General features: G+C 40.5%; 1 protein-coding gene and 1 long non-coding RNA gene across 2 annotated transcripts; one reads left to right on the top strand and one right to left on the bottom strand.

Moving 5' to 3' along the window:
* Window positions 1–15,630, top strand: LOC146393680 (calretinin-like). Its single transcript, XM_084932748.1, has 11 exons — window positions 1–274; window positions 6,489–6,565; window positions 8,093–8,182; window positions 8,396–8,476; window positions 9,516–9,572; window positions 10,397–10,474; window positions 10,640–10,695; window positions 10,786–10,825; window positions 12,701–12,754; window positions 14,830–14,901; window positions 15,037–15,630. Exons 1-11 carry the CDS (start codon window positions 181–183, stop codon window positions 15,151–15,153), a joined length of 816 nt encoding a protein of 271 aa, XP_084788874.1. The 5' UTR covers window positions 1–180; the 3' UTR covers window positions 15,154–15,630.
* On the bottom strand, window positions 10,459–27,117 carry LOC146393679 (uncharacterized). The gene is made up of 3 exons (XR_014800638.1): window positions 26,058–27,117; window positions 14,753–19,609; window positions 10,459–13,831 (listed from the first exon to the last, which is right to left on the bottom strand). It is a non-coding gene; the product is annotated as an uncharacterized LOC146393679 (long non-coding RNA).
* Window position 27,118: the final 1 nt, after the last annotated feature.

The following is a 27,118-nucleotide window of genomic DNA, read 5'->3' as shown; positions in this document are numbered from 1 at the left end:
GCTGTTGCTCTCTTCGCGGTCGAGACGCCCCCGTGTGGCGCACAGCAGAAGCCCGGGTATCGCGGGTGGTTTAAAAGCCCCGGCTGAGGAGGCGCATCCCACAGACCCGAGGAACTCTACACCGTGAAAAGTTTACCTCCAACTACTGTGGACGACTTAAAGCTGGGAGAAACAGCAAAGATGGCAACTCAACCGCAGCAGCCGCCCCAACTGCACCTGGCTGAGCTGACCGCAGCGCAGTTCATCGACATCTGGAAGCATTTTGACGTAGACGGTCAGTGCGCTCAAGTGTCCGCCTGTCTAATGACTGTGGAACTAGCCATCGGATCAATTTGTGTTTATTACTAAACAGTAATTATGTAGAAGGTGGGGTTGAAATTAGTGCATATAAGAGAATTTTGTGTCCAGCTAGAGTTGAAACCCTTTTGTAAAATGTAGTAAAAATGTAGTAAAAATCTGCAGAATCAGTGCAGTAATGTCACAAACTGCAGTAAGAAAATTAACTAATAGGTTACTATATACAGGATATATTTGTGATATGAGTAAACAGTTTTTCTATTTTACTTAGTAATCACTGTAGATCATTTACGTTGTGACTTTATTTACTATAGAAATGTGTCAGGGGGTCTGCAGTGGATTGTAAAGTTGTGTTACGAAGAGGATGCTGAAAAAGAGGGCGAAGGGAAAAAACAGATCAGAAACAGTGAGACGGAGGGCTGAAAGATAGAAAAGAGAGAGTGAAGGGAGATAGGGGAGAGAGCGATGTGGATGCAGAGGAGGGAGGGGAAAAGGGGTAGCAGGGTGGGGGATGGAGGGAGCGTGAAAAGGTAAGAGATGAGAGGATGCAAGAGTGAAGGAGTGTGTTTTTTTCTCTCTGGATTTTGTTGGGTGGAGCTTACAGTGAAGTGGAGAGTGGATGGTGTGTGTGTGTGTGTGTGTGTGTGTGTACTTGTACAGCTATCGTTATGAGGATCAGTTTGAGTTTTAGACCACTGGATTGAGGACATGTTGGATGATCCTGTCTATCACAGCCCTCCACTTGCTTTTAGGGTTAAGGATATAAACAGGTTAGGGTCGATGTTAAAAGATGGCCATGTAAATGTGCCAGAATGCATGCTCACTGGCAAACAGAAACTTATATAAGGGCCTTCATTAATGCAAGTGTTAATTTCATTTAATAAGATATAGGTATTTTTACTCTGGTCTGTATTTATCCATGTATATTGTTTTAGTGTGAGTTGTCGCATTGGAGAACAAGTGGAACTTTCTGTGTGGCATTTAAAGCACCAAAACAAGCAAACAAGCAAATAAAAACCTACCTTGAACTGTTGAGAGAGGTTTCAGGCCTATTTTCTACTAAGCAACCCAATCACTCTCCAGGAGAAAGTGACCATCTTCCCATGCCTCCCATGAGGGGCTCCTGTGTGAGCTGCAATGTTAGCTACAGTCATGTAAAAAACTAGTTACACCCTGCCTGCTTTCATAGGAATATGAATATGCAGCTAGGTGCTGCTGATCAGGTGACCTTGATTAAATGCTTATATGAGGACGTCTGCTGGTCTGAAACATTCACGTGTGTTAACACAATACCGCATCCCAGACATCCCAGTCAATTGACCCCAAGGCTAGATGTCCAATGCTCAGAGAAACTGCAAAAAGCCCAGACTTTAGTGGCCCCAGTTAGCATGTTAAAAGTTAAACTAAAAAGCCAAACAAGTATGACTTGGTTGGCAGGACAAACTCTTCTCTCTAAAAAGAACGTTGCAGCACAGCTTAGGTTTGCAAAGTTGCATGTGAACAACCCACACAACTTCTGGAACAATGTCAATTGAAGCGGAAATGTTTGGCCATAATGCACAGCACATCAGCAAGAACACCTCAGACCAGCTGAAGCCACTGAGGTGTTCGTTGGCGGGGGTGACGTGATGCCACTGATATGAATGAACTTGTTAAACTTGTTACAGTCCAATAACTCCAGCCGTACTTATCTTGTTCATTTTGAATCTTTATTCCACTTCCCGCTGTTGTATTTGATGTCAACAGTTCTCTTTATCCAACACCATATCATGACAGCACAGCGGTCACAAACTGTTTGCTCCTTCCAAACAACAACACACCTGCCGCTAATTACGTGTGTCTACCTTAAATACATTCCCATAGACACACCATGTCGTAAAACACAAAAGGTGACCCCTAGCGGCATACATAAGGTACCAACATAAAAAATGGCTCCTACATCAGCCGTTAAGCATCATGGTGGAGGGGTGGTGATTTGGGCTTGTTTTTGCAGCCACAGGATCTGAGCACCTTAAAGTCGTTGAGTTAACTATGAACTGCTCTGTATACCAAAGTATTCTAGAATCAAATGTGAGGCCATCTGTCCAGCAGCTAAAGCTTGGCCAAAATTGGGTCATGCAACAGAACTATGATCCCAAGCACAGCAACAAATCTGCAAGAGAATGGCTGCAAAAGAAAAGAATCAACGTGCTGCGATGGTCCAGTCAAAGTCAAGACTTCAACCTGATTGACGTCCCCTGGAGGTACCTTAGAAGAACTGCAACTGCTCACAACCGTCAATGCAGTGAAGCAACATTGTAAAGTGGGCCACAATGATAAAGCCATACAGAAAACAATTACTTGAATGTATTTCTGTAACCGATGTTTCTACAGGAACAGTCCTGATCTTTAGAGAACTGCAGCTATAAGCTTTTTTGTTTTGTTTTGGGGATGTGGATAGTAGAAAGAAAATTCTCAGTGCAAGCATGATGGATTTTTTTGAGTATCTGGATCATGATTTCAAGAAAAAGACCAGATTTTGAAATGCATTTTCAAACTTTGAAAATTACAAGGCAGGAGAAGGCAGACATCTCTACAGCCAGCATCTCCGAAACTGGACAGTTTGCACTAAATGAATATGAATATAGCATAACTTGCATCACAGAGGAAAGCAATGATCAGTGTAATTAATTTTGAGGTAGACTTCATTATAAAATATCTTTAAAGTAACATTAAGTGCTCAAGGTGGAATGAAATTTTCAGATTTTTTATTTTAATTTCTAAGATTTGAAATGAAAACAAATCTTATTTTAGTCTATAAATGGATCAAAACTACAAAAGCTGTTATATCAGTTTCAAGGAATAAAAGTAAATAAAATTCCTAAGTTTAGTCTAAGTTTAGTTGATGCATATTTCCAATTAGTGATATTATATCTGATATACAAATAGATATTTGTTTAACTGTGTGGCAGCTGAACTGCAGAAGAGTGCTTTCATCGCCCCACTTTGTTTCACGATGAGCCGATCCAGCTGTACATATTTTCATTTTGCAACTTCAGTTGAAAGATTACCCTCTGAAGCCATTGAGAAAAAGTCATGACCTTTATTTGTCCGATAAATTTGCAGTTTGTTTTCATCGAACAGCACAGCCTGACAGTACTGCAGTGGCCCACAGAGCTTTCACAATAAGCCTCACTGTAAATCCTGCTCCCTTTCAACACTTTAGCTCATTTTAACCCCAATTTGTTCCTAATCTAAGTTATTTTCGTGGCTTAACTGTGCCTGTAGAAGGAGAGGGTTAGGAGCAGCTCAGTAAAGGTGAGGAGTAATTAATTCCCCACTCCAAGATGGACTAAATTGCAAAAGTGAGAGAAATGAGTTAATCACAACCTCGACAGTCTGTTTTGGGTGATATGTAGGCAGTGCGCTTTTGTTGACTAAAAGGGCATCAACAAATTCCTTTCTGTAGTGCAGCAAGGATTGTATTTACCAGACGGATGCAGTCACAGTGACACTAACCACCGGTTTGTAGATTCCTGTTTGGAGACCTCAAGTTAACCAGTTAGATTTTCTGAAAGCATATGTCATAGGTGAAAAGTGATAAACTGAGGACATTGCACTGGATGCTCAGTCATGAGGTAGTCACATCCTAAAGTATATCCTGCTGTATTATAAATTCTACTCTAAATGGGACCATATTAATGCAAAATGAACATTGCTTTGTATTAAAGAAGATTTTAAACTCATGATTGGTACCACAAACTCACGGGGAAAATGTTTATTAAGTTCATAAATCACTGTCAAGTATAATTATTTTCTTATAGATTTTTATTAGATTGAACTCATTTTTTAAACCAGAGGAGCTGCCCCCTGTTGGTCATTAAAAAAACAACAGCCGGGTTTCACTTTTCAGACCCGGTGACTTTATCCATCTTTGATATAAAGTGTATCCGACAGAAGACTTTGCTTTGCAGTGAATTAAACACAAAGAATGAATCAAATTTTCCTCTTTGTCATACAAACAAAAACAACTCATACAGCTGATACTGCAGCATGTAGTGCCTCATGTGGGTTTGTGTTCACACCTAGGGGTGAAACACTCAGGCGCCCTCTCTGAGAAATCTGTTTCCCACATGACCCTCTTTTGTCATTTTTAGTCATCGTGCATCAGCTGAATTGTTTCCGAGGTGTCACTGAGCAATCAGCAGTTGAGCTGTGTTTTTGTTTGGGGAGAGAAAGGACTGCATCTGCTCAGTGTGCAGTGGTGCACTCCATGTGACAGCTGAGATTCGGACTGCAACATAAACTCTGGCAGCGGGCGCCGATGAGCTGAGAGGGGTTGCTTATGTAGGCGCGGGGTGCGGACATATGATAGAAATATCACCACAGATTATGCGCTCTTTTCCAACCTCCTTAGCATCCACCCATTCACTTTCTTTGCTGGGAGGCTATCACATCTGGCAAAAGGTTAAAGGCAGTTGACACCCTGGCTTGAGCACCACTCCACCACAAGGCCAGCACAGAGAGAAAAACTGCCACGATCAATTTAAATTAACCAGTTCTGAAAGATAGTGGGAGGAAACAAGCACCCACTCATGCACATAGAGAACGCACAACATCCACATACAAACGCTCAAATCCACTCTTTTCACTATGAGACAACTCTGTACCATATCATTTAATAAAATGATATAAAATAAGGATTCCTCCTTATTTTATATCATTTTATTTTAATACCAAAGATACTTTTTGTTTTTTGGACACGATGAATTTCCGTGAATTTTATCTTTGCTTGTTCGTTCACTCGTTCAGTTATTTATCTATACAAGTAATAGTGTGATGCAAAAATTAATGGTCAGACTGTTGACCCTTTCTCCTGACATCTTGATGACCAGATGATTTTTATAGCTAAAATTCTGCAATTTAAAAGCTCTCTATCATTAATTTGCACTTTGATAGAGATTATGGTCGTCCAGCCATTTTACCATTTAAATCCCAGCCTCTTAGAAATAGTAAAAAATAAAGGGAATCTCAACTGAACATCACTATCTGCTGAACTGAGGCTGTGTAGTTTTTGCATGTTGTATCTTTTGGGGGGGGGTTTTTGCACCCAAAGCTTTGTAATCTTTCTCTGAAAAACTGACATGTTTATGTCGAAACATCGGCTCACCCGTAGCCCAGATGGAGACATGGAGCACCTATCAAATAAAGTGTCCAAATAATGCTGGGCACCAAGATGAGAGGAAGGGAGGAAAGGACGAAGGGAGGGAGAAAACGATCAAAAAGGAAGGGAGATGAGAGAATAAGAGATTAAGAGATGAAGATAGGAGCAGAGTGCATCTCTGCATTTTACTCTGTTTTATTTGAAATAACCTTTACATCGATGTCTATTTTTGCAACATAAAAAGCAACCCCTCCCCCCTTGGTATAGTACACAGATGGGACTCATTCTTATGATTAAAATTAGACTGGGGAGTGTAATTTATGTTACCCTGTTACTGGCAAACCAGTGAAGTAAATTATTGTGTTAAATTATCTCGGGTCATGTGATCGTCATAAGAAGCACAAACCCAGACAGAGGGACAGGATGCCCCAATAAGCATCAATCTGACCAAACACTTTCACCCTCTTAGGCAAGAAAACGAAGTGCTCATTATGCTGCTTACACTCTGGCAGCGCTTGACTGTTCTTTTATTTATTTCAGCATGACACTGAATCGCCACACAGCTAAATGTCAGCTTAGCATGACCTTGTTTTTGTGCAACATACCTTTCCAGTTCATCAGAGAGCATTTTACTTCTGTAGAGATGATATAGCAGCTGGTCATTTTATTTCCCAGTGTGGCCGTCCTCCAGGATTCACTCATATCTTGTCCAGTGGTCATCCAGAGTTTTATTCAGATTTTTGTGCTGATTTGATGGATGGACCAGCCAAATATATTTAGAGAGTGATTTTGGTGAAGCTGTGGGCATGTACAGGCTCCATATACACTCCTGTAAACTGCTTACTGGGGTAAGAGGACTTGAGACTGAACTAGAGCTCAATGTTTGGCGGCTGTTGCCAAATTTAAAGAACCCCTGGTGACCTTTAATCACTCATCCACATCTGAGTCTTTAATTAAACTTTTGAACAGTCAACAAAACTTGAGGCGACTTAAAAGCCTCATAACATCATTTGTGCCAAACTAATTTTGTTCCTCTGATGCGCCGCAGGAAATGGTTACATCGAAGGGAAGGAGTTAGAAAACTTCTTCAGCGAGCTGGAGAATGCAAGACGAGGAGCAGGGATGGTGAGTGTGTTTACTCTTTGTACATCCATCAGTTTATTTTCTTCCACTTGTCCAATTCAGGGTTGTGGGGGTGTTGAAAAATTTGTCCCAGCTGTCATAGGGCAAGAGGCAAAGTACACCTTGGAAAGGTTGCCAGTCTATCATCAAGAGACAGACACCTACAGTCAATATAGAATCACCAATTAACCTAAGGTGGACGTCTTTGGAGAGAAATGGAGGCAAACTCCACATAGAAAGAGCCTGAATTTGAACCCAGGAAACCAGAAGCTTCTTGTTGTGAGGCAACAGCGCTGACCACTGCACAACCGTGTTGCCCTAATCAGTTAATATAAATGGACAACTTGTCTATCGCTCAGCTTCAAGTGAAGTGAAGTCAAAATTTATCCCTGTATCATATCAGTTGACCAGAGTGCTGTACAGGCTGTTATATTATATATAACAGTCACTAAATTAAAAATAAATATGAACTATAAAATAAAATATACAATAAAAAACATAAACCTTGATTGTAAAATATAAATCTTGGTTAAAAGAAGAAAAATAAAATAAAAAAATATTAGAAGTAAATTGCACAATAAAAAATATCACAAGGTGCTTTATATTGCAAGCGAAAAACACTACAATAATACAGAGAAAACCCCTGTAATCAGATGATCTCCTGTAGCCTTTATATGTGCAAAATCTGCGTCACTTTATCACGAGAACGTGCATGTATTAATTTGGTGATACAGAAAATGTATAAATGTTGTTATGCTTGATTCTAATGTGCTACAAAGTGTATTTTACTCTGTTAGAATTTGAGCTATTCGAACACAAAATACACAAGAAGAATACCCGTTCAGTCACTAAAATTAATTTCACATTGATACTAAAAACTAAACAAACTAAAGTGATTCTCACATTTCCTTCAGTACAAGACTGCGGTACGGTAACATTTTAAAGTTTAAATGTATCCAGTTTCAGAGCTCTAATGTGCTGCTGCCACCTCAGAAATAAACACCACCATTAAGAGTGCATTCAATTATAATTGAATTAAAATCTTTGTCTTAGCACTTTATGCACTAAATCCCAAGATAAATGATTCTCTCCAGCATTTATCTAATGGCTTATTTATAAAAATGTTGCATTATATTTTTTACCACCATTTTATTCATCATTATCATCATCATCTGATAATGTCTCAGATTGGAGTGGGTGGCACTCATAGGGATCATTTTGTGCAGATCAAGAGTCATATGGCTGCAAAAAGCCACTTTTTATGCTTCTTCTACCCCTCTGCAAAGGCAGAGCTTGTAAACCTAAAAGTATTCCACTGAAAGCCCCAAAATCATGTATTTATTTTTAGCCCATGATGTGCGGGGCTTAGAATAAAGAGGTTGAGAGCTGGAGGAAGAGAGCTGTCTATTTTCAGATTGTGGTGTTTTGTTCTGTTTTCAAGAGTGATGCCCATTACTAAACCTTACTCTATAAGAGTAACCTTTCATATATTTCATATATCTTGATAAGTGTAATTCGATGTGTTTGCAGGATCCCTCACACGCCACATTCAAAGAAAAGATGAAAGAGTTCATGGCCAGCTTTGACAAGAATTCTGATGGGAGAATTGAGATGTCAGAGGTGAGAACAATTTATTTTCTTAGAAACATTTTATCCAGCCTCATTCATCCTCTTCTGTTCCCTGTTTGTCTTCACTGTGAACGGCAATTGTTTATATGAAACCTACATTTCAAATGCTTCACACTCTGTAACTACAAACCAATAACATAACATAACATAACATATGTGACGTTGGTTAATAATCTTCCCATTTATTCATGTATCACTCTGCAGTTGGCTCAGATTCTGCCCACAGAAGAAAACTTCCTGATCTGTTTCAGAGAGTTTGTTGGATCCAGTTCTGAATTCATGGCAGTAAGTTGGCATATATACACATCTGTGTCCCGGGCTTTAACTGTTGATATGCAGCGAGCACTCTTACATAACCCTACAAATTTGGTCAGCCAAGCTCATATTCTTATCCAAAGCCATTCAGTTGAATGTAAAGAATTAGCCTCCTTCCTTCTGTGCTTCTTTTGAAGTCCCATATTTTGGAGGGAAAGTTGCTCAGTGACTAATAAATCTTAGTGAGCTGTGAAATTTGCTCACAATCGCCTCAAGTCCGTGTGCCATTACAGCCCGTCCTGTGGGACGCCCGTTCAGCTGACTCACATTTCCTTTAATTTTCCTCCCAAGTTAGGACACCTGTTTCATACAGAGACAATCCACTAAAGGTGTGAATTGTTAATTAGAACCCTGGATACTCATAAAATATTCGATATTGTCCTGAAAACTGCTGTGTTTGAGATCTAGGTCACACTCACGTCTGGCAGCAGAATGACATCACTGATGTGCATAAATTCTCTTTGGCCATTTTGATGAATAGTTGAAATAACCTAAAATTAGAAGCAAATAGAAAATAGAGTAAATAGTTATCTGATGACTCTGAGCCTGAGAAGCATCTTTATATCACCTATAATGGATTAATTACATTGAAGGAGTTTTTCCAGAGATATTTTAACACCTTGTGCTTAATAAAGCAGAGATTTCCTGTTTGAGAGAAAACATCTGGTGAGCTGAAATTTTAAATAAACTGTACAAACACACACTTGATGTGCGCTACTTTAGAAAGTTTTTAGTGGTGTGATGTTCAGGCTGTTCTGTGTGTTAAAGCTATTCTCAGATAGCCATACATTATGAATGGAGCACAGCTTTGTGCAGGGGAAACGCAGAGAGTGCTGGAGGACTTTTAGGTATCCATCTTTGATGAGGTCTTTGACAGAGTCAACATTTACACAGTGTTTGTTTTTACTTGAGTTTTTATGAGTGTGTAAGGATTTAGTTTTATTATTTCACTGTCAAAGTGGTTAAAGATGATATGGTGTTTTCTGAAAACATTATTCTTGTCCGGCAGGCCTGGCGGAAGTATGACACTGACCGCAGTGGATACATTGAATCGAATGAGCTGAAGGTAAATCACAAATAAAGCAAAAATAAATGTAGTATCATTATGCAGATGGACAGTTTTGTTGGTTTTGTTCATGCATTTTAGAAATCTTTTCTACAAACCATTTTCTTCAGACTCTAGGTAAATGTGACCCAGTGTGTGACCCTCGTATGTAGTCTTCTTCATGGACTATCCATGTATGTAATCCTAAACAGATTGAGTGGCTCCATCTCTGCATGCAGACACGCTTTGCTGCATCCACATAAAAGCATTAATTCAAACTTTAGGTCTTTTCCTCATGACTCAGGCCTACACAACACTTCTAATTATAAATGAAACAGCAAAAGATGGCTTCAGTAGTCTCTATGTGTGCTACTATACAGCAGATTGCTGCATGGGGCAGTGATCTGTGCAGTAAATTCAAATTGATCACTATGGCTGCAGTATTGCCCCTACATGTGATAATAACTAATTAATATCACACGTAGGGGCAATTTACATAGACACGCCAGTATTTAAGACATATTTAGAAAATGTTTTGACTAGTTATACATGTCATTTTCCTTTCACAACCAAAAGGCAGCAGTAAGTAGATAATATGTAGAGTGTGAATGGCTGTGCAGCGAATACACTAAACTAATCTGTCCTTGGTTGAGATGATTCATTTCTGTGTGTTACGCTGTTGGAAGAATCGGTGCTACTGATTGAACTACTCTGAAACTGCACATGGACATGACACGCTCCATTAAAAATTCTGTCATGTGAAAAACAAAACCTCAACTTGAAAACAAATACTCAGCTTGCTCATCTAATCAGTGGCTGAGGTGGTTATTTTGTTCTCACTTCAGGGTTTCCTGTCAGACCTGCTGAAGAAGGCGAACAGAAACTATGAAGACAAGAAGCTTAATGAATACACGCAGACGATTGTGAGTGCCACGAGGCAAAGTTTGCAAACATTGCTGCCCATTAGTACAGAATAACCCTGTATTGCTGTGGGCTAAACACTTAACTGCCGCATTTAAGCTCCCTTGAGTAGTTAATATGTGATACATTACTTCAATAAATTCCCTGTTAATTTTCTTTCTGTGTAGCTAAATATGTTTGATCTTAATGGCGATGGGAAGCTGGGCCTCTCTGAGATGGCCAGGTGAGTGTCGTCTTTGTTTTATTTGTATGCGAGGAACATTTTTAAAACTTTTCTTTAAGGACACGTTCACATGTCTGTGTTTCACCACAGGCTCTTGCCGGTCCAGGAAAATTTCCTGCTGAAGTTCCAGGTAAGATTATGCTTATAAGCGACAAAAGCTTGTTCCTTCAGATCCCGTCAGTTCCTTTTGATGTGAAAAAGTCAGAAACTGAAGAGCTCTCCAGAGATTCAGAACAAAATTATATATGATAGCTAAATATATGATAGTCTAAGTTCCCCTCCTGCAGCCAGATGGGCTCCATGTTTCTTGGTGTATTGAGATGGGATTTCTAGGATCAACATCTTTCTCTGTGAATGCCTGATTGAGCTGGGATTTTGTAAACCACTGAGGCAGTCCAGCCAGGCAGATAAGACCTGTCTGGCAGGACAACAACGTCAGGTATAGTCACGTAAGAAAGAAAGGTTTCACAGGAAGAGGCTTAGTAGCAGCTAGGTGCTGCTAATCAAATCTGCTTGATTAATTGATCATCAGGAAGTGTCAGCAACGCTATAAAAAACAGAGGTTTTGGCAGTTCACTGGTCTGTAGCACATCTGTAGCACTCAGATGTGTGTTAATACATCTCCACAAACTCACATAAAAACCCAAAACCCACATCCCAGACTCTACAGACTTCAGTTAGCACGCTAAGTGTTAAAGTTTGTGACAGTAAAATGAGAAAAAAGAACAAGTGTGGCCTGTTTGGCAGGGTTTCCAGCAAAAAGCTTCTCTCTCTAAAGAAAAAAGAAAAAAAATGGCAGCACATTTTATGTCTTCAACGTTACATCTGAACGAACCACTAGACTTCCAGAACAATGTCTTTTGGACACTTGCATGTCAGCACAAACACCTCATACCACCTGTCAGTGCAGTGGTGGTTGAGGATTGATGATTTTGGTTTGTTTTGCTGCCACAGGACCTAGGCACCTTGGAGTCAGTGAGTAGACTATGAACGCATCTATATACCAAAGTGATCTAGAGTCGGATGTGAAGCCATCTGTCTGACAGCTAAAGCTTGGCCCAAAGTGAGTTATGCAAGAGGACAATGATCCCAAACACAGCAGCAAATCTACAACAGAAGGGCTGAAAAAGGAAAAAAATCAACGTGTTACAGTGACCCAGTTAAAGCCGAGACTCTGACCTGCTTGAAAAGCTGAAGAAGTCTGTTACGTAGCACTTATCAGCAGGTGTCTGTGTGAACCTTTAACTCCTAGTCACTCCTGGGAACATTCACCACTGTTCCAGGTTTTCTCCATTTGTTGATAATGGCCCTCACTGTGGTTCAGTAGAGTCTCAAAGCCTTAGAAATGGCTTTATAACTCTTTCCAGGCTTTGTTTCTCAGCTCTTCTTGGGCCCTTCTAGCCTGCTTCAGGTTCTATTTAAGTCACGTCTTGACTATACAGGTCTGGCTCAGGTGTGGTGAGTGAAACTGAACCCAGCTTTCCAAAAAAATGTGGTTAATCACAGTTAACTCATTATTTAACAAGCCGGGGAACACTTTCTCACACAGCGGATTGGATAGATTTTTCCCTTTAGTATTTACTCAGGTTATTTTTGTCTAATGTTTATTTTTTTGATGATCTGGATCATGTAAGTGTGACAAATATGCAAAAAATAAGACATCAGGAAGAGGTGAAATACTTGTAAACAGCACTGTAGAAGATTATTATTAAAAAAAAGAAAACATGACCTCTGTGTGTGTATAGGTTTTACCTTCCATTCCACATATACATCCCATGTGTACCATGTCATGATATGTACAGCTGACTTGTGAGGGCAGATCTGCAATTTCTTTCGGACAGAGGATTAGTCTGTCTGCTGAGGATTAACTGAACTCTAGTCCTAGTTATCATAATCTGCATGGATTAATATCGGTTCTGGATCTGGTGGGGCTTTTACCGCTCTCTAGAAATACCCATCAGTTTCTAACAAATTTCACTCCTCTCTGTTTTTCTCTTACACACAGGGTATCAGACTCACGGTTAAGGAGTTTGACTCCATCTTCACTTTCTACGATCAGGTGAAAACAGCATGTTCCTCAGCTTCTTCTGTCATAGTTTATATTCCCTTCCTGTGTATTATGCATGGTGTGTGGTACCTAAGCAGATGTGTGCAGCTGTGCTAGCAGCTTTGTAAAGCTGTACTGGAGCTAGTTGCTCAGATCAGAATGCTAACACCCTTACGGATAACTCTGAATATCTTACATTGTCAAGTGCTTGATGATTTTGTTTTGCTCTCTACTATAAATGTCACCCTCATGGGGATTGGTGGAAAACTGAGGATCAAATAATTCTGGATCATCATCACGGGGAAATGTCTTGGCAGTCTATATAATGTCATGGATTTGGGGATAGAAACACTAGTCACTGATCCACATGTCACTGCAGGGATTAATAAAAGCATTTTGATTTGATTATCATACAAAGTATCTCTGAAATACTTTCTAAACAAACACACTGGGTCAGACATGAGACACGCTGGGGAGATTATGCCTCTCAGCTGGCTCAGGAGCGTATCTGTGTTGCCCTGGAAGAGCTGGAGGCTGTGACCAGCGATAAAAGGGTCTGGGCATCCCTGCTTAGGCTGCTGCTCCTGTGACCCGGGCCCAGATCAGTGGTAGAAAGTGGATAGTTTTAGTTCTGCTATCATCATGGGAATTTCAGTCTTTTGTTCTGCTTTAGTACAGAATGAATTACTTAAAAAACGAATTAATAGTGTAATGTAAAAAGCATCTGTCATAATTAACAAAGAGGTGAGGTCTTAGTGTCTCAGTCTTAGCCTCAAAGAATCGCTGTGAGTGTTGATGAAGGGTGTACTGGCAGGTGTAGATGGATGGAGACGGTTGCAACTCCTTGGCAATACCGGTAAGTCTGGATAACAGGTAAGCACAGCAGAGCCAGGACCCAGGAAAAAGAGGAAGACATGGAGTCAAAGTGCCTCATACAAATGAGGGAGACGAACAATTTGACGGAGTTCTGCTGTCCTTCTAGCCACTAAGTATTCAGGATAATGTGCGGATTGAACACAGGTGTAGATGGCTCCCAGTGGAGGCCATGCCCGAAGGCAGACTGAGGAAAACGTCAGCTTACTTCACCACCTGCACAGAAAAAGAAACTAAAGAAAGCACAATCGATAACAGAAGAAGGAAAACAAAACCCTTTAGCCTGGACCATGATAGTATCTGATCATGAATGAAAAAAATTTAATTGATTTTTCACTCTTGATGTGTTGACTGAGGGCATGGCAGAAGTAGCTCGTTGATAAGAAAATCATGGCGTCCCACACCTTTGAGAAAGACAATTTTTCTTTTAATCTTGGTGAGCCGTTAATGCTGCAGCTGCAAATACAGTTTTGGTCGCAGTATAATCAGAGTAACTATTTTAAGGTCACTTTTAAACTCAACAAATATGACAAATATGTACAGATTTGTACACACGAAACGTTTCTTGTGCAGTTTGTCACAGGATTTGTCTGCTAGCTAAGTGCTCAGTTGTTGTAAATGTGCGATACTGAAGGAAGAGCAACACAAGACGGGAGAGGAAGATGAGAGAATATTTTCAAACACAAGAGAAATTTAATACATTGGATGTCCTAATTATGTTTTTGTGAAAAATCTTGCAAAAGTAATTGAAGTGTACTATTTTTTGTGTTGTTTAAAGGTTTCATGAGAATATCAGGCAGTTTGGCATATTTTGTGCAGTATTTTGGGGAAGATTGCAGCAGGCTGTGGCTTACATGGTCAATGTTTGGATGTACATCAAGGGCAGCAGACATCAGTTTATATTTAAGGTCATGATTAGATTCGCTCACTGAATTCAAATTTTTGCTTTACAGCGTCAAATAGTGGAAAATCAGCCGAATAGCTCATGAAACATCTGCGTATATCTTGTTTAATTCAGTGGGATTATTCACAGCGTGCACACTAAGAAACTCACAAAACAAGTTGTTATGTGAGTTATTTCTAAGGAGTTTTTTCCCCTATGCTGCACCTCTACACCTGATCCTCGGGTTCCCTCACCTGCTTCGATCCCTGCTTTTAGGAGAACTTTTCCTTGTCTGTATAATTCAGACCTCCTCTCTTGTCTCATCCACCAGGATGGTAACGGATGTATTGATGAGCAGGAGCTCGATGCTCTGCTGAAGGACCTCTGTGACAAGAACAAAATGGTAATGAATAGTCAGCCTATTGATTAATCAGTTCAGGTTACTTGTCTACTTGCTAAATATAGAGCAGAGATGAGATTGCTGTAGTGTAGAGTATGCTTATCCGCTGACTCGGTGTGCCCGTGTCATTTATGGCAGGACGTGGACTCAACCGGACTGGAGGATTACAAGAAGAGCATCATGGCTCTATCAGATGGAGGGAAACTGTACCGCACTGAGATGGAGATCGTCCTCTGCCGGGACTCCATGCTGTGACTCCTCTGCCTGGGACTCTGCCATCCTCCCCCCACGGCCTCCTCCTTCCTACCTCCTGATGTAACCTGCTGCATGTATGACCCCCAGCCTCGCTACACCACTTAGAGTGAAGACAAAAACGCTCCTGAAAGCACAGTGTACTGCAGCCCTGCTGTTTAGTCTTTGTACCATCAGAGTTTCATCTTCTTCTTTTTTAAACATGCAGTTCAATAGTGAGACAGCTATAGCAATGACTAAAGGAATATATTGAGTATTTATTCATTTGATGTCCCGTTTTTGATATGCGTTTCTATTTTTAAATTAATTTCTGTTGACATATGTTCCCCTCCTGTTGAATTCAAGTTGAATGCTTCTGTTGAATTTGTTTATTTATTTCAAACTCATTCACCATTTATTATTATGAGCTTGTTTTATTTGATGAGGCTTGTACTGTTTACTAAAGATATTACCGAAAGAATGAATAAATATAACATGACAGCTCTTGTCCCAGTTATTCACTCGCATCAAAAGAAGTCCCACCAGCGCATAAATACTGTTTTGTTACACGTCAGCTATCAGGGGGATTGTTTCCACTGTGCCACAGCTGCCGCAGTAAGACGTTGATGTAGTCTGTTCTCACTCCTAGTGTCTCGTGGCGAGTACAACTGCAGGACAGATGCCCAGAGCAAGAGTGTTTTCTCCAGAGCACTCCACCTTCACTTTCTAATCTCCTGGTACCAGAAAGTGTGATGTAAAAAGAGCTTGTGCTACTCCATTTTTTATAGAGGAGAGCCTCAGAGGCACCAGTCTTTGAGATGAAGTCAGCAGAGGAAGACGAGCCAGAATACGAACAACAAAACAGCAGTAGGATGATTGCCTCGCTCTTTCTGAAACAGATATAGCAAAAACCTGGTATAATGCAGCAAAATATAAGAAATGATTGGTGATGTTAGTTAACTGGAACATAGTCTCCACCACAAAAGTGATCTTCCAGATATTTTCTATAGATTATGTTTGGAATAGTTCACCAAAACTGGAATAACATGAGGAAGAAGGCTCCAAAAGATGTGATTACACATCACTGGTATTTACATACTGGCAATTTTCAGTTGCTTTCTATATGAGAAGAGGGTCAACACCCCCCCGTACTTCAGCGCAATGGAACAGTCTACCTTTCATCAATTAATCATCAGCTCTTTCATCTTTAATTAAACTCACTATCTTTAAAGCACACCCCTCCATGTACACCATCGCTGCCACTGCACACACTCTCAAAAAGTGCAGCAAATCTTAACTGTCACATACATGTGGGCATGCACACACACACATAACTTCCACAGCAGAGCACAGAGTGAAAAACTGGGCTGCAGATCGAGCTGTTAACTGCTGACAACAAGGAAACGAGAGTTATATCCGCTCTGATTCCCTCACACTCATCAGTCCCACTCGGCGAGAGAAATGAGACAAGCAGATGAGAGCCGTGAGAGTGTTTATATTATACACACACACACACACACACACACTCACACAGGTTTTGAGTTTAAAAGCATTTGCTATGGAGCTTTTTTAAAATCTCATATATATTTATCTTTATGTTATGAGCAAATTGTGTTAATATTAGAGGCTGCTGTAAAATATTTTCCTGTAGTTCTGTCTGTGCAGAACCCATACAGCCTGGCATTTCGTTTTTACATGACTTATTCCATCTTTATCCTCTTATATCCTGTTTTACATCATACATTGCATTCTTTAACCTCCAGAGTCAAGCTTTTGGTTTGGGATGCATTTTTAATTCCTCTGAGTTATTTGGGATTAGTTGGACTAACCATTGTTTTTAAAGAGAACATTGTTTTTTCTTTTTTTAAAAACTATGCGCTCATATGGGTCATTGCTGTTTCTACAGTACAACACAATTGTTTAACAAGTTCAAGAACAACTTTATTGAGTAAAATGAAGCATAAGGTGCAAAGAAACCAAAATGTAACATCCCAGTATGGGGACACAGGGTTTCAGGAGGACTCGCAGATACTTTACAAATTATTTTTTTCAAGTTGATTCGAGCATCTACCTCCTGGATCATGTGTTTCAGACCCAACCGGGAGGAGACCCTGGGCTAGACTGGGACACACTAAAGAGATTATGTCTCTCAGATGGTTTTGGAACTCCTCACTGTCTTCCTAGAAGAGCTGCGAGTCACTGGGGAGACAGAGGTCCCTGCTTAGACTGCTGCACCCACCACTCTGACTCAGCTTACAGACACAAAGCTGATGTGTGGCAATTTTTGTTTTACGTCTTTCCACTGGTGCAGCAGGACTTGTTGAGATGTATATTAGTTTGATTTTTGCAGATTTCATGCTGCCTGCAAAAATCTGTACAAACGTTTTTTCCTTCTTATTGTCTGTCTCTTGCCCTCTACCTAAACCACACCAAGAACCGAAACGCACACTGAAGTGAAACACGAATATTTTTATTTGAGTACCCTGTTTTAAATCTACACAGCTGAAGTCACAGTACTATTAAAGGGCAATTAAAAAGCAATAATGATGAATGCACTCATAGGTAGAACATATAATGTTCTTTGCAGCTGGATGGCCACAAGGTGCATAATAACGGCCATCCAAGCTTTTTTACACATTAAAATTCAAGGAAATATTGTTAAGGGCCCTGCACTCCCTCACAGGTGTTTCATTTATTCTGCTTTATGAGACCTCAGATTAACAATGACTGGAAAAAGCTGGGAACCAAGTCTTGATCCCAGTAAGAGTAATAAAACTATTATCCACTTTAGTTTCAGGGTCCTGGTTTGTGCATCCGGGCTCACAGTGTTATGACTTACTGGGGCTCTTTAATAGAACAAAGCCATCATTTTTCCTGCATGTTTATTCCCAAATAAAATAAATCCCCTCCAAATGATTGCTATGAAAAAAAGACCAGTATGGAGCAAAGTAGTTGTTTATGTATGCACGGCCTCGCATACTCATATATTCCTCCGATCACTGAGAAAGATAATAAACCTTACAGGTCTTAGATTTAAAAAACAAAACAAAACAGCAGACTGCACCAAACAAGCTCTATCTTGTTAGGAACCCTGTGCATCACCAACATGATTGCAAGAAGAATAAAACAATTGTGTACTGATATCTTCCTATTATGAAACTTTGTTTTCACCACTGGAAAGAGGATTTTTTTTGCCATCTATAAATCAGAATTTCAGGTTATTATGTCAAATTTTTGACTTATTACCTCAAACTTCTGAGAAAATAACCAAAACCTGAATATGATAACACAAATTTTTGACTTATAGACTGTAAAATGTGTTTTCAGTGGCAGAAACGAGCTTCACTTGTTTTGTTCCTGTATATTTCTGTCAGTATTTCTATTGTCAGATTAAATTTGTGTCAGAATTCTTTGCGTTAGTTTTTTCCAAATAATAAAAATAAATAGACACTATTTAAGACACTATTTTACATTGTGCCGATTACTAAATGCACTAAATGTAATGTTTGTTGGTTCTCTGCACTGCTTTGTGTCCTTTTATAATCACAGAGCTCTGCTTCCTCATGTCTGTCCCTCTCCATCTATGAGCTCAGAACCTCACAGAGAATAAAGAGAAGTAAATAATGAGGGGTTTTTATAAGCCATAGCAACAGAAACATATGACATGTATCCTACGTAATATTTTCCTAAAGGGCCTGTTCAAAAATCTCAGCTAAGCAGTGAAACATCACTCAGCATTACAGTGAATAACAGGCCTCTCTCACCACTCCTTTTTCTATTCTTTTGCTGGTGCTTTTCCATTTTAATGCTTCTTTCCACTCTGATCTGTTTACATCACAGTTCTTCAGCCTCCTTCTTCTCCTCGTCACTTAAACTTCTTTCAGCTCAGTGGTTTTAGCAAAAATGTAGGATGACTTCAATTCTGCTTTGGGGTACGATTTAGTAGCTTTAACATTTTATATTACTATTTATTACATATTTATATTACTTGAATCATACTCAGACAAACATATGGTGCAGTCACTAATGATGAACCTTCAGCTACAATCTATTCCAAGTCAAACCCTTGCATGTTACTTGTGACTAAACAAAAAGAGAAAGCTAAAATCTGCATTGCGCTCTTCCTCATGTCTGTCCCTCTCTCTGATGTGGGTTTGCTGGAAATATCCATATCTCCTTTGCAAACTGGCAGTCCCACATAAGCCAAGTATACGTCCTGTTCTGTCACTGTGTTGGTGTGCCAGTGGAAGCTGCTGTTTTCTGTCAAGTTGTAGAAAAACGTTTTATGGACTTCCAGGCTCTGCTGTGTGATGCTCTTCCAGATTGCTCTTTCCTTCCACACAGACTGAGTGAAAGCGGGGTCGTTGTTCTTGCAAACTTGTTTGCCTCTGGAAGAAAATAAGCATGACTGACATCTTCATGTAGAGCAGCACTGACTGCAGAAGCCCCTTAACATCAAACCACAGCTCATTCGTGCACCCTGAATGATTAGAGGGACACAAAGAATAAGGGAGTTTAACAGAAAAGGAGTTGGGCGACTGGATGTTAATATGGAAGCAAAGATTATTGCAATGTGTTTGTAAAGGTTGGATCCCAATGTAAACTCTCAGTCTTCCTGTCATTAGTTATGTTAGTGGAGCTGTTTAGCTTCCAGGTCACATTTGTGGGGTGCTGGCAGTTCTGGGTGGCTGTTTCGGGCTTTTCTGTGTGCAGTTTACACACAGCCATGCTCCTGCTTTCTCTGGATGCTGACTTACTCCCACAGACCAAATGCATGCATGTTAGCTTAATTGATGATTATCTATTTGCTATGAGTGTGGATACGAATATAAATGGTTGTGGACCGGCAATTTGTACTCTGCTTCTTCCCCTGGATAAAACTGTCTGGATAAAAGGTTGGATAAATAGCTAATTTGGATCTTTGGCTGGTACACATATAGTGACATTTGACATATGTAGGTCTCCATCTAGTGGGAAGAACCTGTACACGGACACAGGAAATGGCAATTCTTAATTTTACTTCCTTGAAAGAAACAGCACAATCTCCTGCAGTGTGTCAGGTACAATCATGTGCTTGATTTTTTGTGTTAAACACTTAAGTGTGAATGAACTCCATCTTCTAATATTTTTCACAGTGATCATCAAGATTACTATGGTAAGAATGTATAAAGCTTAAAAAAAGACCGTTTTAAGCCATAGTATGAGACACTGCCTATTGTCTAAGGAGCTTGGAAAGTAAAGCGTCTGGACTTCATTAAAATACTTTCCAAGCTCCTTAGACTACGATGACCTGGATGACTGAGAACCTTCACAGACAGACACTGCCTATTGTGTTATATTGCCCTCAAGTGGAAAATCAAGTAATTGCAGAATGCTGTTAATATGTGGCGGCATCGTTCCTGCAATCATCTTATTTACATCTTATTTCTTATTTATGTTAAGTAAAATGCCTGATTAGCAGGCGGTGGCTACAGATCATTAATCTGTCCTTATCCTTCCTCATCATGTCTACTTTTTTCTAGTGTTGAGTCATTTCTGGTAGCATGGGCTCCTGCTGCCCATTCAGCTGGTAAAGGTAGTCCAGCTCCTCCAGGATGACATCTAAACATGCTGTTGCAAGAAGGTTAGCTCTGTCTCCCAGCAGAGACAGCAGCATGACCCAAATTTGCTCCTTTGTATGAGGAGGAAGAGGAAGATGACTGCCAGAGCCCTACAAAATGACCTCCAGGAAGCTTTAACTGACTTATACTGTGATGACTCAGTGTTCCCTTAATTATTATTTTTTAAAGTTTGTATTTATTTGTGCATATCCATTATGGTCTGTGAATCATTAAATCCAGAATCAGAATACTTTATTAATCCCTAAGGAAATTATGTAGTTACAGTTGCTCCAAGACAATAAGAACAGTAACAGACTGAACTTGATTAAAAAATATAATATATTACAAAGTTACAAAGTATAAGAAATAGCTATAAAATATACAAATTGCTCATTTATAAATATCCAGAATATTACAGAGATTACATATATATGACTGACATTTTACTCTAATTTAAATTTTCTCTCATTTAACACAAGATGTGAAAAAAAAATAAAAATAAAAAATATTCTCAATTACTTTTTCTACAAGTAAACAATGCCAAAAATTAGCATTCATGGTAAAAAAATAAATAAATAAATAAAGTTATCAGGGAACTAGGAATCATCTTAGACTCACATCTAAGATTTGAAAGATGTGAATAATGTGTGCAGAAAAGTCCTGCTATAACCTAAAACTACCAATCACATGACTGTAAGGTCAGGTAATAAAAGTTTTTTAAAAATGAACAAATACATTGTTGTTTTTTTTCTTTTCATTTTTTAGGAAAACAAAGAATGTTTAGCTTTAAAAGCCAACCTAAGGATTATTTTAAAATACATACAATGCCATGCTTCCTCAGTACTCAGAGATATTTTAGAGTCCAGACATCAGCACTGCAGCACAAACAGCACACAGGCCTCAATAAACAGTAACTGTCACACCACAATGCACAAAATCTCGTCTCACCATCATTAAAAGAGCAAAGGTTGTGATATAAAAATGCAAACCAGTTTCAGTGTTTTCAACAGAAGCAATAAACTATGGCTGAAATAAAAGCACACCCGCACTATAACTCTGTATTCAACTTGAGCTTTATTTTTATATCTGTTTCATATTTTTATATATGGCTCCCTTTGTCTCACCTCAGGACAGGTGTTGTAAATTAGCTGCAGTGCATGTGGTGCTTGTGCATAACTGTGTGTTTCAATGCAGTGTTATTATGCCCGTGTCAAATAAATCAATTCCCCTGAAAATTTAGTGACTAAAAAGACGTAAAGCTCCTCTATTTGAGTCAGATGGCTTTTATCCAGGAGACGTTATGTAATTTAAAATAAGATTGCACTGCTCTTGTGTGGATTTATGTATGTATAGTATCCCCCTCCCTCCTTCACTGCCCTCTCCATGCCACACTACTCTAGGGATTAAGAGTCAGATTATAATATCAAATCTTTTTTTTTTTTTTATTTTACTTTCACTTGCTACACATGGGACAGACATGACTGGGGGAAAGAAAAGGGAGAAAGAAAGAGAGGTAGGGAAAGAAAAACAGCGGGGAAGAGGAACGGTGATAAAGGGCAAAAACCAACAAAACAAACAGACAAAAAATACATATATCAATCACCTGGCGCAGTGTGCTTTGAGGTAGGAGCCAAAAAGGGTGTAGTTTGTGTGTGTGAGCACCCGTGTGTACACCTGTGAGCATGAGCGCGCTTGTATTTAAAAGGTTCCTTCATGTAATGATCTGCTAGAGGGTGTGGGGAGCCACTGCCCCGTCCTCCAGGGCATGAAGCAGGTATGGAGGAGATCCAGGCTCCAGACATCCAGAGGCCCTCAGAGCACAAGAGACCAAGGAAGACCAACGGAGGGGCAACTGTGCCACTCTCCCTGACAGAGCTGAGGAGAGCCCCAGATGAGGGGTCACTCAGCAGCCGCGGAGCAGAAGCCAGGGGGGTTGCAGTGACGTGTCCATGAGCTCCGCCGGCAGCCAGTTGTGCCAGAGTGACCGAGCCCCAGCCCGAGAGGCCGAGGGCACCCCACCCCCGAAGGGGCCCGAGCGAGCCCCAGGCTCCAGGCCCTGACAAGCAGCCACCAGGAGTGAGCCGGTGTGTACCTGGACGCCCATCCCCGGACACAAAGAACCACCAATGCACCGATGTCTGAGGGCGTCTGCCACTGGCAGGGGGAGTGGTGGGGGGAGATAGGCCTCCATACCTTGGAGGGCCTGAGATGTCCCTAGAGAGTAGGGGTGGGGGGAAAAATCGATACTGTGTAGTATCGTGATATTTTGTTTGCTAATAATGTATCGATACAGGGACAGCAGAAATCGATATTTTGTTACAAACAATTTTTTCGTGGACTGGAACATGCTCTGACTTCAGAGCATGTTGATCAGCTCCTTTTTCTGAGCAAGAATCCTGACATTCCTTCACTGTCCAAATGTGTTTAACTTTTTTTTTGGCAGCAATAAACATGACAGTTTACTTATTTTAATTTAAGACATGTTTTATTTTAATTAAGTTTAAAACTTTTTTATTTAATATAAAATTATATTTTGTTTTAATTTACTTTCAAATTCTTCAGTTGCTGAAGGGGCTGCATAGTTTTCATAAATTGCATAGTTCAGAATAGCTATAATTGTACCAGATGGTTGCGTTCAGTTAAGTTGGACTAGACTGTAATACAAACCATTCAGTTTGTCAACAATAAAACTGACTGAAATGAGAGAGACTGAGTGCGAGACTTTGATATTAGATAAAATGAATATTGATAAAGTTTACCTTTATGTACAGAATTTGAATATCGCAAAATATTTTAAAAAATTGCAATAATATCGTATCGTGCGTTAAGTATTGTGATAATATCGTATCGTGAGTTGTATGGTGATTCCCACCTCTACTAGAGAGGTGGCGTCTGATACCCGACCTGACATATAGACACAGACAAACAGGCATGTGTGTTCTAAGGTGCATTTAAAACCCAGGAGGGCATGGAGCTACCTGCCAGAGAGAGGCAGGTAAGCGCATAGCCCCTCCTGATAGCCCTCAATGTATACGTGTATTTAAAATTGAGAGGTGGGCAACGGAGCCAGGGGTGAGGTTCCTGGAGAGAGGAGACCTCCTGCAAGATGTAACAGGCTCCCCCACCAGTTGAAGAGCCTTCCAGGTGGCTCGATGCACTGGCGGCACCCCGCACCAGGGCTGAGCCCCCATACACCCACCCGCCCATAATCCCGGGGACACACCAACCAGGACCCAAGCCCCCAAGGCCCAGCCAGGGCCCCAGCCCGGAGACGCAGAACCCCCAGAACCCCACGCCCGCCCCGGATCCACCCAGGGGCAGCTAGGCTACCAGGTCAGTAACCCACGTCCGTCAGCACAGACCCTCCCCTAGCCCCGCTGCACGCAGCCACGAGGAAACCATCACCTAAGAGCCAACAGAGCCCTTAACAGGCCATGACCGCAACCCCGGGTTGAGCCCTCCAAGGAAGACGCTCCTGGGGAATCCCCTGACCTTCCATATAATAATATCGAATCTTAATCTTGTATCAACTGAGCTGACCCCGTACAGCCCAACTGTGTTATGGCCTCCTTTTACAGTGTGGACACTTGAAGTTATTGTAACTGAGGGAAGCAAATAAAAATGTTTGTTGGCTCTCCATAGGCAAATAAATATGCAAGCGAACACAGTCATGTTGCTTCTGTCATTTGAAGTGACAGCCATGTGGTGTTCAAAATGATGGACAATGTACTTAACAAGCTGGTAAAAGACTAAAAATCTCCAAAAAAAACCTACTGATTTCCACCCGCTTCACCCTGCCTCTACCTTCTTCTACACCTCTCTTAAGCACTATCTGTTGCTTTGCATGGCTGAGCCCAAGTATTTAAACTCATCTATCTTCACTGCCTCTACTCCTTGCAGCTTCACCTCTCCACCTGTCGCACTCTCATCAGAAATTTTGCTTCCACTGACTTTCATTCAGTACTCTCCAAGATTGTGTTCTCTCTCTCCTGGATATCTCCAAACCTCCAAAGTTGTTTTATCTCCAAAGATGTTTCATAGATGTCCTCACTTCCTCCTTACTAATCATCCGCACCTCCTGATTCACTAAAGTTCCATCTGTCCATCTCTCATGTTGTTGTTTTCAAAATTATTGATACACATTTATTTCAACATTCATCTTCATTTAATTTGTTTTCTTTTTAAGAAATCTGGCAAATATGTCCTTTTCTATCACACAGAAATCTCATTTATAATTAAGATCCAGCGAGATGAAAGTTTTACCAGTGGCGGTCCTAGCCTCTTTGGCGCCCTGGGCGAACACTCCCTTGTCGCACCCCCCCCCCCCCATACACACACACACAAATAAAACATACTAAGGATTGTACATTAACATAAAACTGTTGTCGGAACCATACTGAATTTCACCAGAGAAACATAGACACAGACACACACATATATGAAGAGAGAGAGAGTATGCATAGTATGCAAATGGCTACCAAACAGCAATTCCAATTCGAGATGAGAATAGGACAAATCAGCTATTGACAATGACTAATTAATATTGTGCTGAAAACAGTCCAAAAGATTCAGTAAGCTACATCAGTGTCTACTTTTTAAAATCATAGCCAAGTGACACTTCACTATCCCTACTAATAAATGCTATCTTGTTGTATTTCTGTTGTGGTCAGTGCTATCCTCTATGCTGTTGCATGCTGGGGCAGCAGGTTGAGGGTCACAGATGCCAACAGACTAAATAAACTGATCCACAAGGCCAGTAATGTTGTGGGGATGGAGCTGGACTCCGTTAGGGTGGTGTCTGAGAGGCAGGTGTTGTCCAAGATAAAGACAATGTTGGATAATACCTCCCACCCACTCCATGACATGACATGACATGCTGGTGTCACAGGAGCACGTTCAGTGAGAGACTGAGATTACCAAAAAGCACCACTGACCGACACAGGAAATCATTCCTGCCCGTGGCCATCTCCTTGTACAACTCCTCCATCTAACACACTGTGAACACTGCAGTAGTTACACCCTTTTTACACACGCTCTTTTCTACTCTCTAATATTCTTGTCAATTTTCTTGATATTTATTTATAATCACCTCTGTTAATCCTTGATATTTAATGATAATGATCTGTATATATCAGTGCTATTTCTTAAATGTGTAAAATCTGTAACATAATGTATTGTTTGGAGCTTAGTCTGTTACTGTTACTATTTTACCATTTCTACTTGGAGCAACTGTAACCCACATAATTTCCTTAGGGATTAATAAAGTATTCTGAATATGATTGTTTCATGATACATGACCTGCCATTATCCAATGACACATCTGCTTACCTGTATCTTTTGCTCGTTTCTCCTCCTCTTCTTTTCTCTTTTTTCTAAACTGAGCACCTGATGGCTTTGAACTTCTCTTGCCCATCTTCCATTGGTTTTAATTTTGCACTCCAGTATGAACACCCATCCCCCAACCCGAGGTTCACGACAACATAACCTAATAGACCTACACCTTAGCTCACAGATTGGCGGTGTATTTCTGGGATTTTGCACAACCCAGGATTCAAATCATGAATACTAATAATGAGCTTGGATTTACAACATTATGAATTAAATGTGCTCTATTTGGAAGCAGCCGGCCCCCCTCCCCTTTCGACAGGTTGTGTGTGAGACTTTAAACCATCAAATATAAATTTTAAATTGTTATTGATCCATTTACCCCTAGTCCTAAAGTTTATATTTATTTTCTTACTCTTCTTATATTTATTGTTTGTTTACTTGCATTGCTGTAACTGGAGCCTCGTCTCTCTATATACTGGACTGTATGTAGCGGAGATGACAATAAAGTTTACTTTGACTTCAGCAGCAAGCAGGCGCACCGAGGGCTCTCGCGCTCACTTTTCGCATACAGAATTTCGAAAAAACATCGGTTCAAATTATAAGTCTGTATTATAATGTCTGGTGTTTTCGTGTTTGTTGTTTTTATTTTATTTTATTTTATTTTGCGAGCTCCAGCCAGCCAGAGAATCCCCCGCCGCCCCGCCCTCTCCTCCCTGTGCCGCAAGCAGCAGGCGCACCTCGCAAACGAGGGCGCCCTTACTCCCAGCGAAGGGGCGATAGAAAACCGATCGATGCCATCCCCAAAATGCGCTGGTTGATGTTGGGGCAGCACGAGTACGTGCAATTGTTTTTTTTTTTGCCGATGTCTGTGATGCCGCCCCCCACCACGATGCCGCCCCGGGTAACCGCCCGTGTCGCCCGTATCAAAAACCGCTACTGAGTTTTACTATCTGGTTTCTGCGTGTATGTATAACAAATTACTCACGCTTCTTCTCCTTTTTCTCCTCTATAAATACAGACGAAACGACACCGTACGATCACTGGCGACTGCTCTGACGTCA

Source organism: Perissodus microlepis, chromosome 1 (genome assembly GCF_051167445.1).
Source record: "Perissodus microlepis isolate ML-2025 ecotype Zambia chromosome 1, ASM5116744v1, whole genome shotgun sequence".
Taxonomy (NCBI): domain Eukaryota; kingdom Metazoa; phylum Chordata; class Actinopteri; order Cichliformes; family Cichlidae; genus Perissodus; species Perissodus microlepis.
Note: the sequence above shows the minus strand (reverse complement) of the source record. Positions and strands in the feature narration are given on the sequence as shown.

Excerpts from the sequence above, each read along its gene's own strand:
- LOC146393680 (XM_084932748.1), top strand. The coding sequence starts at position 181 with ATGGCAACTCAACCGCAGCAGCCGCCCCAACTGCACCTGGCTGAGCTG. Across the intron at positions 275-6,488 it reads GAAGCATTTTGACGTAGACG|GAAATGGTTACATCGAAGGG; the intron begins GTCAGTGCGCTC and ends GATGCGCCGCAG. Across the intron at positions 12,755-14,829 it reads TCTTCACTTTCTACGATCAG|GATGGTAACGGATGTATTGA; the intron begins GTGAAAACAGCA and ends CTCATCCACCAG.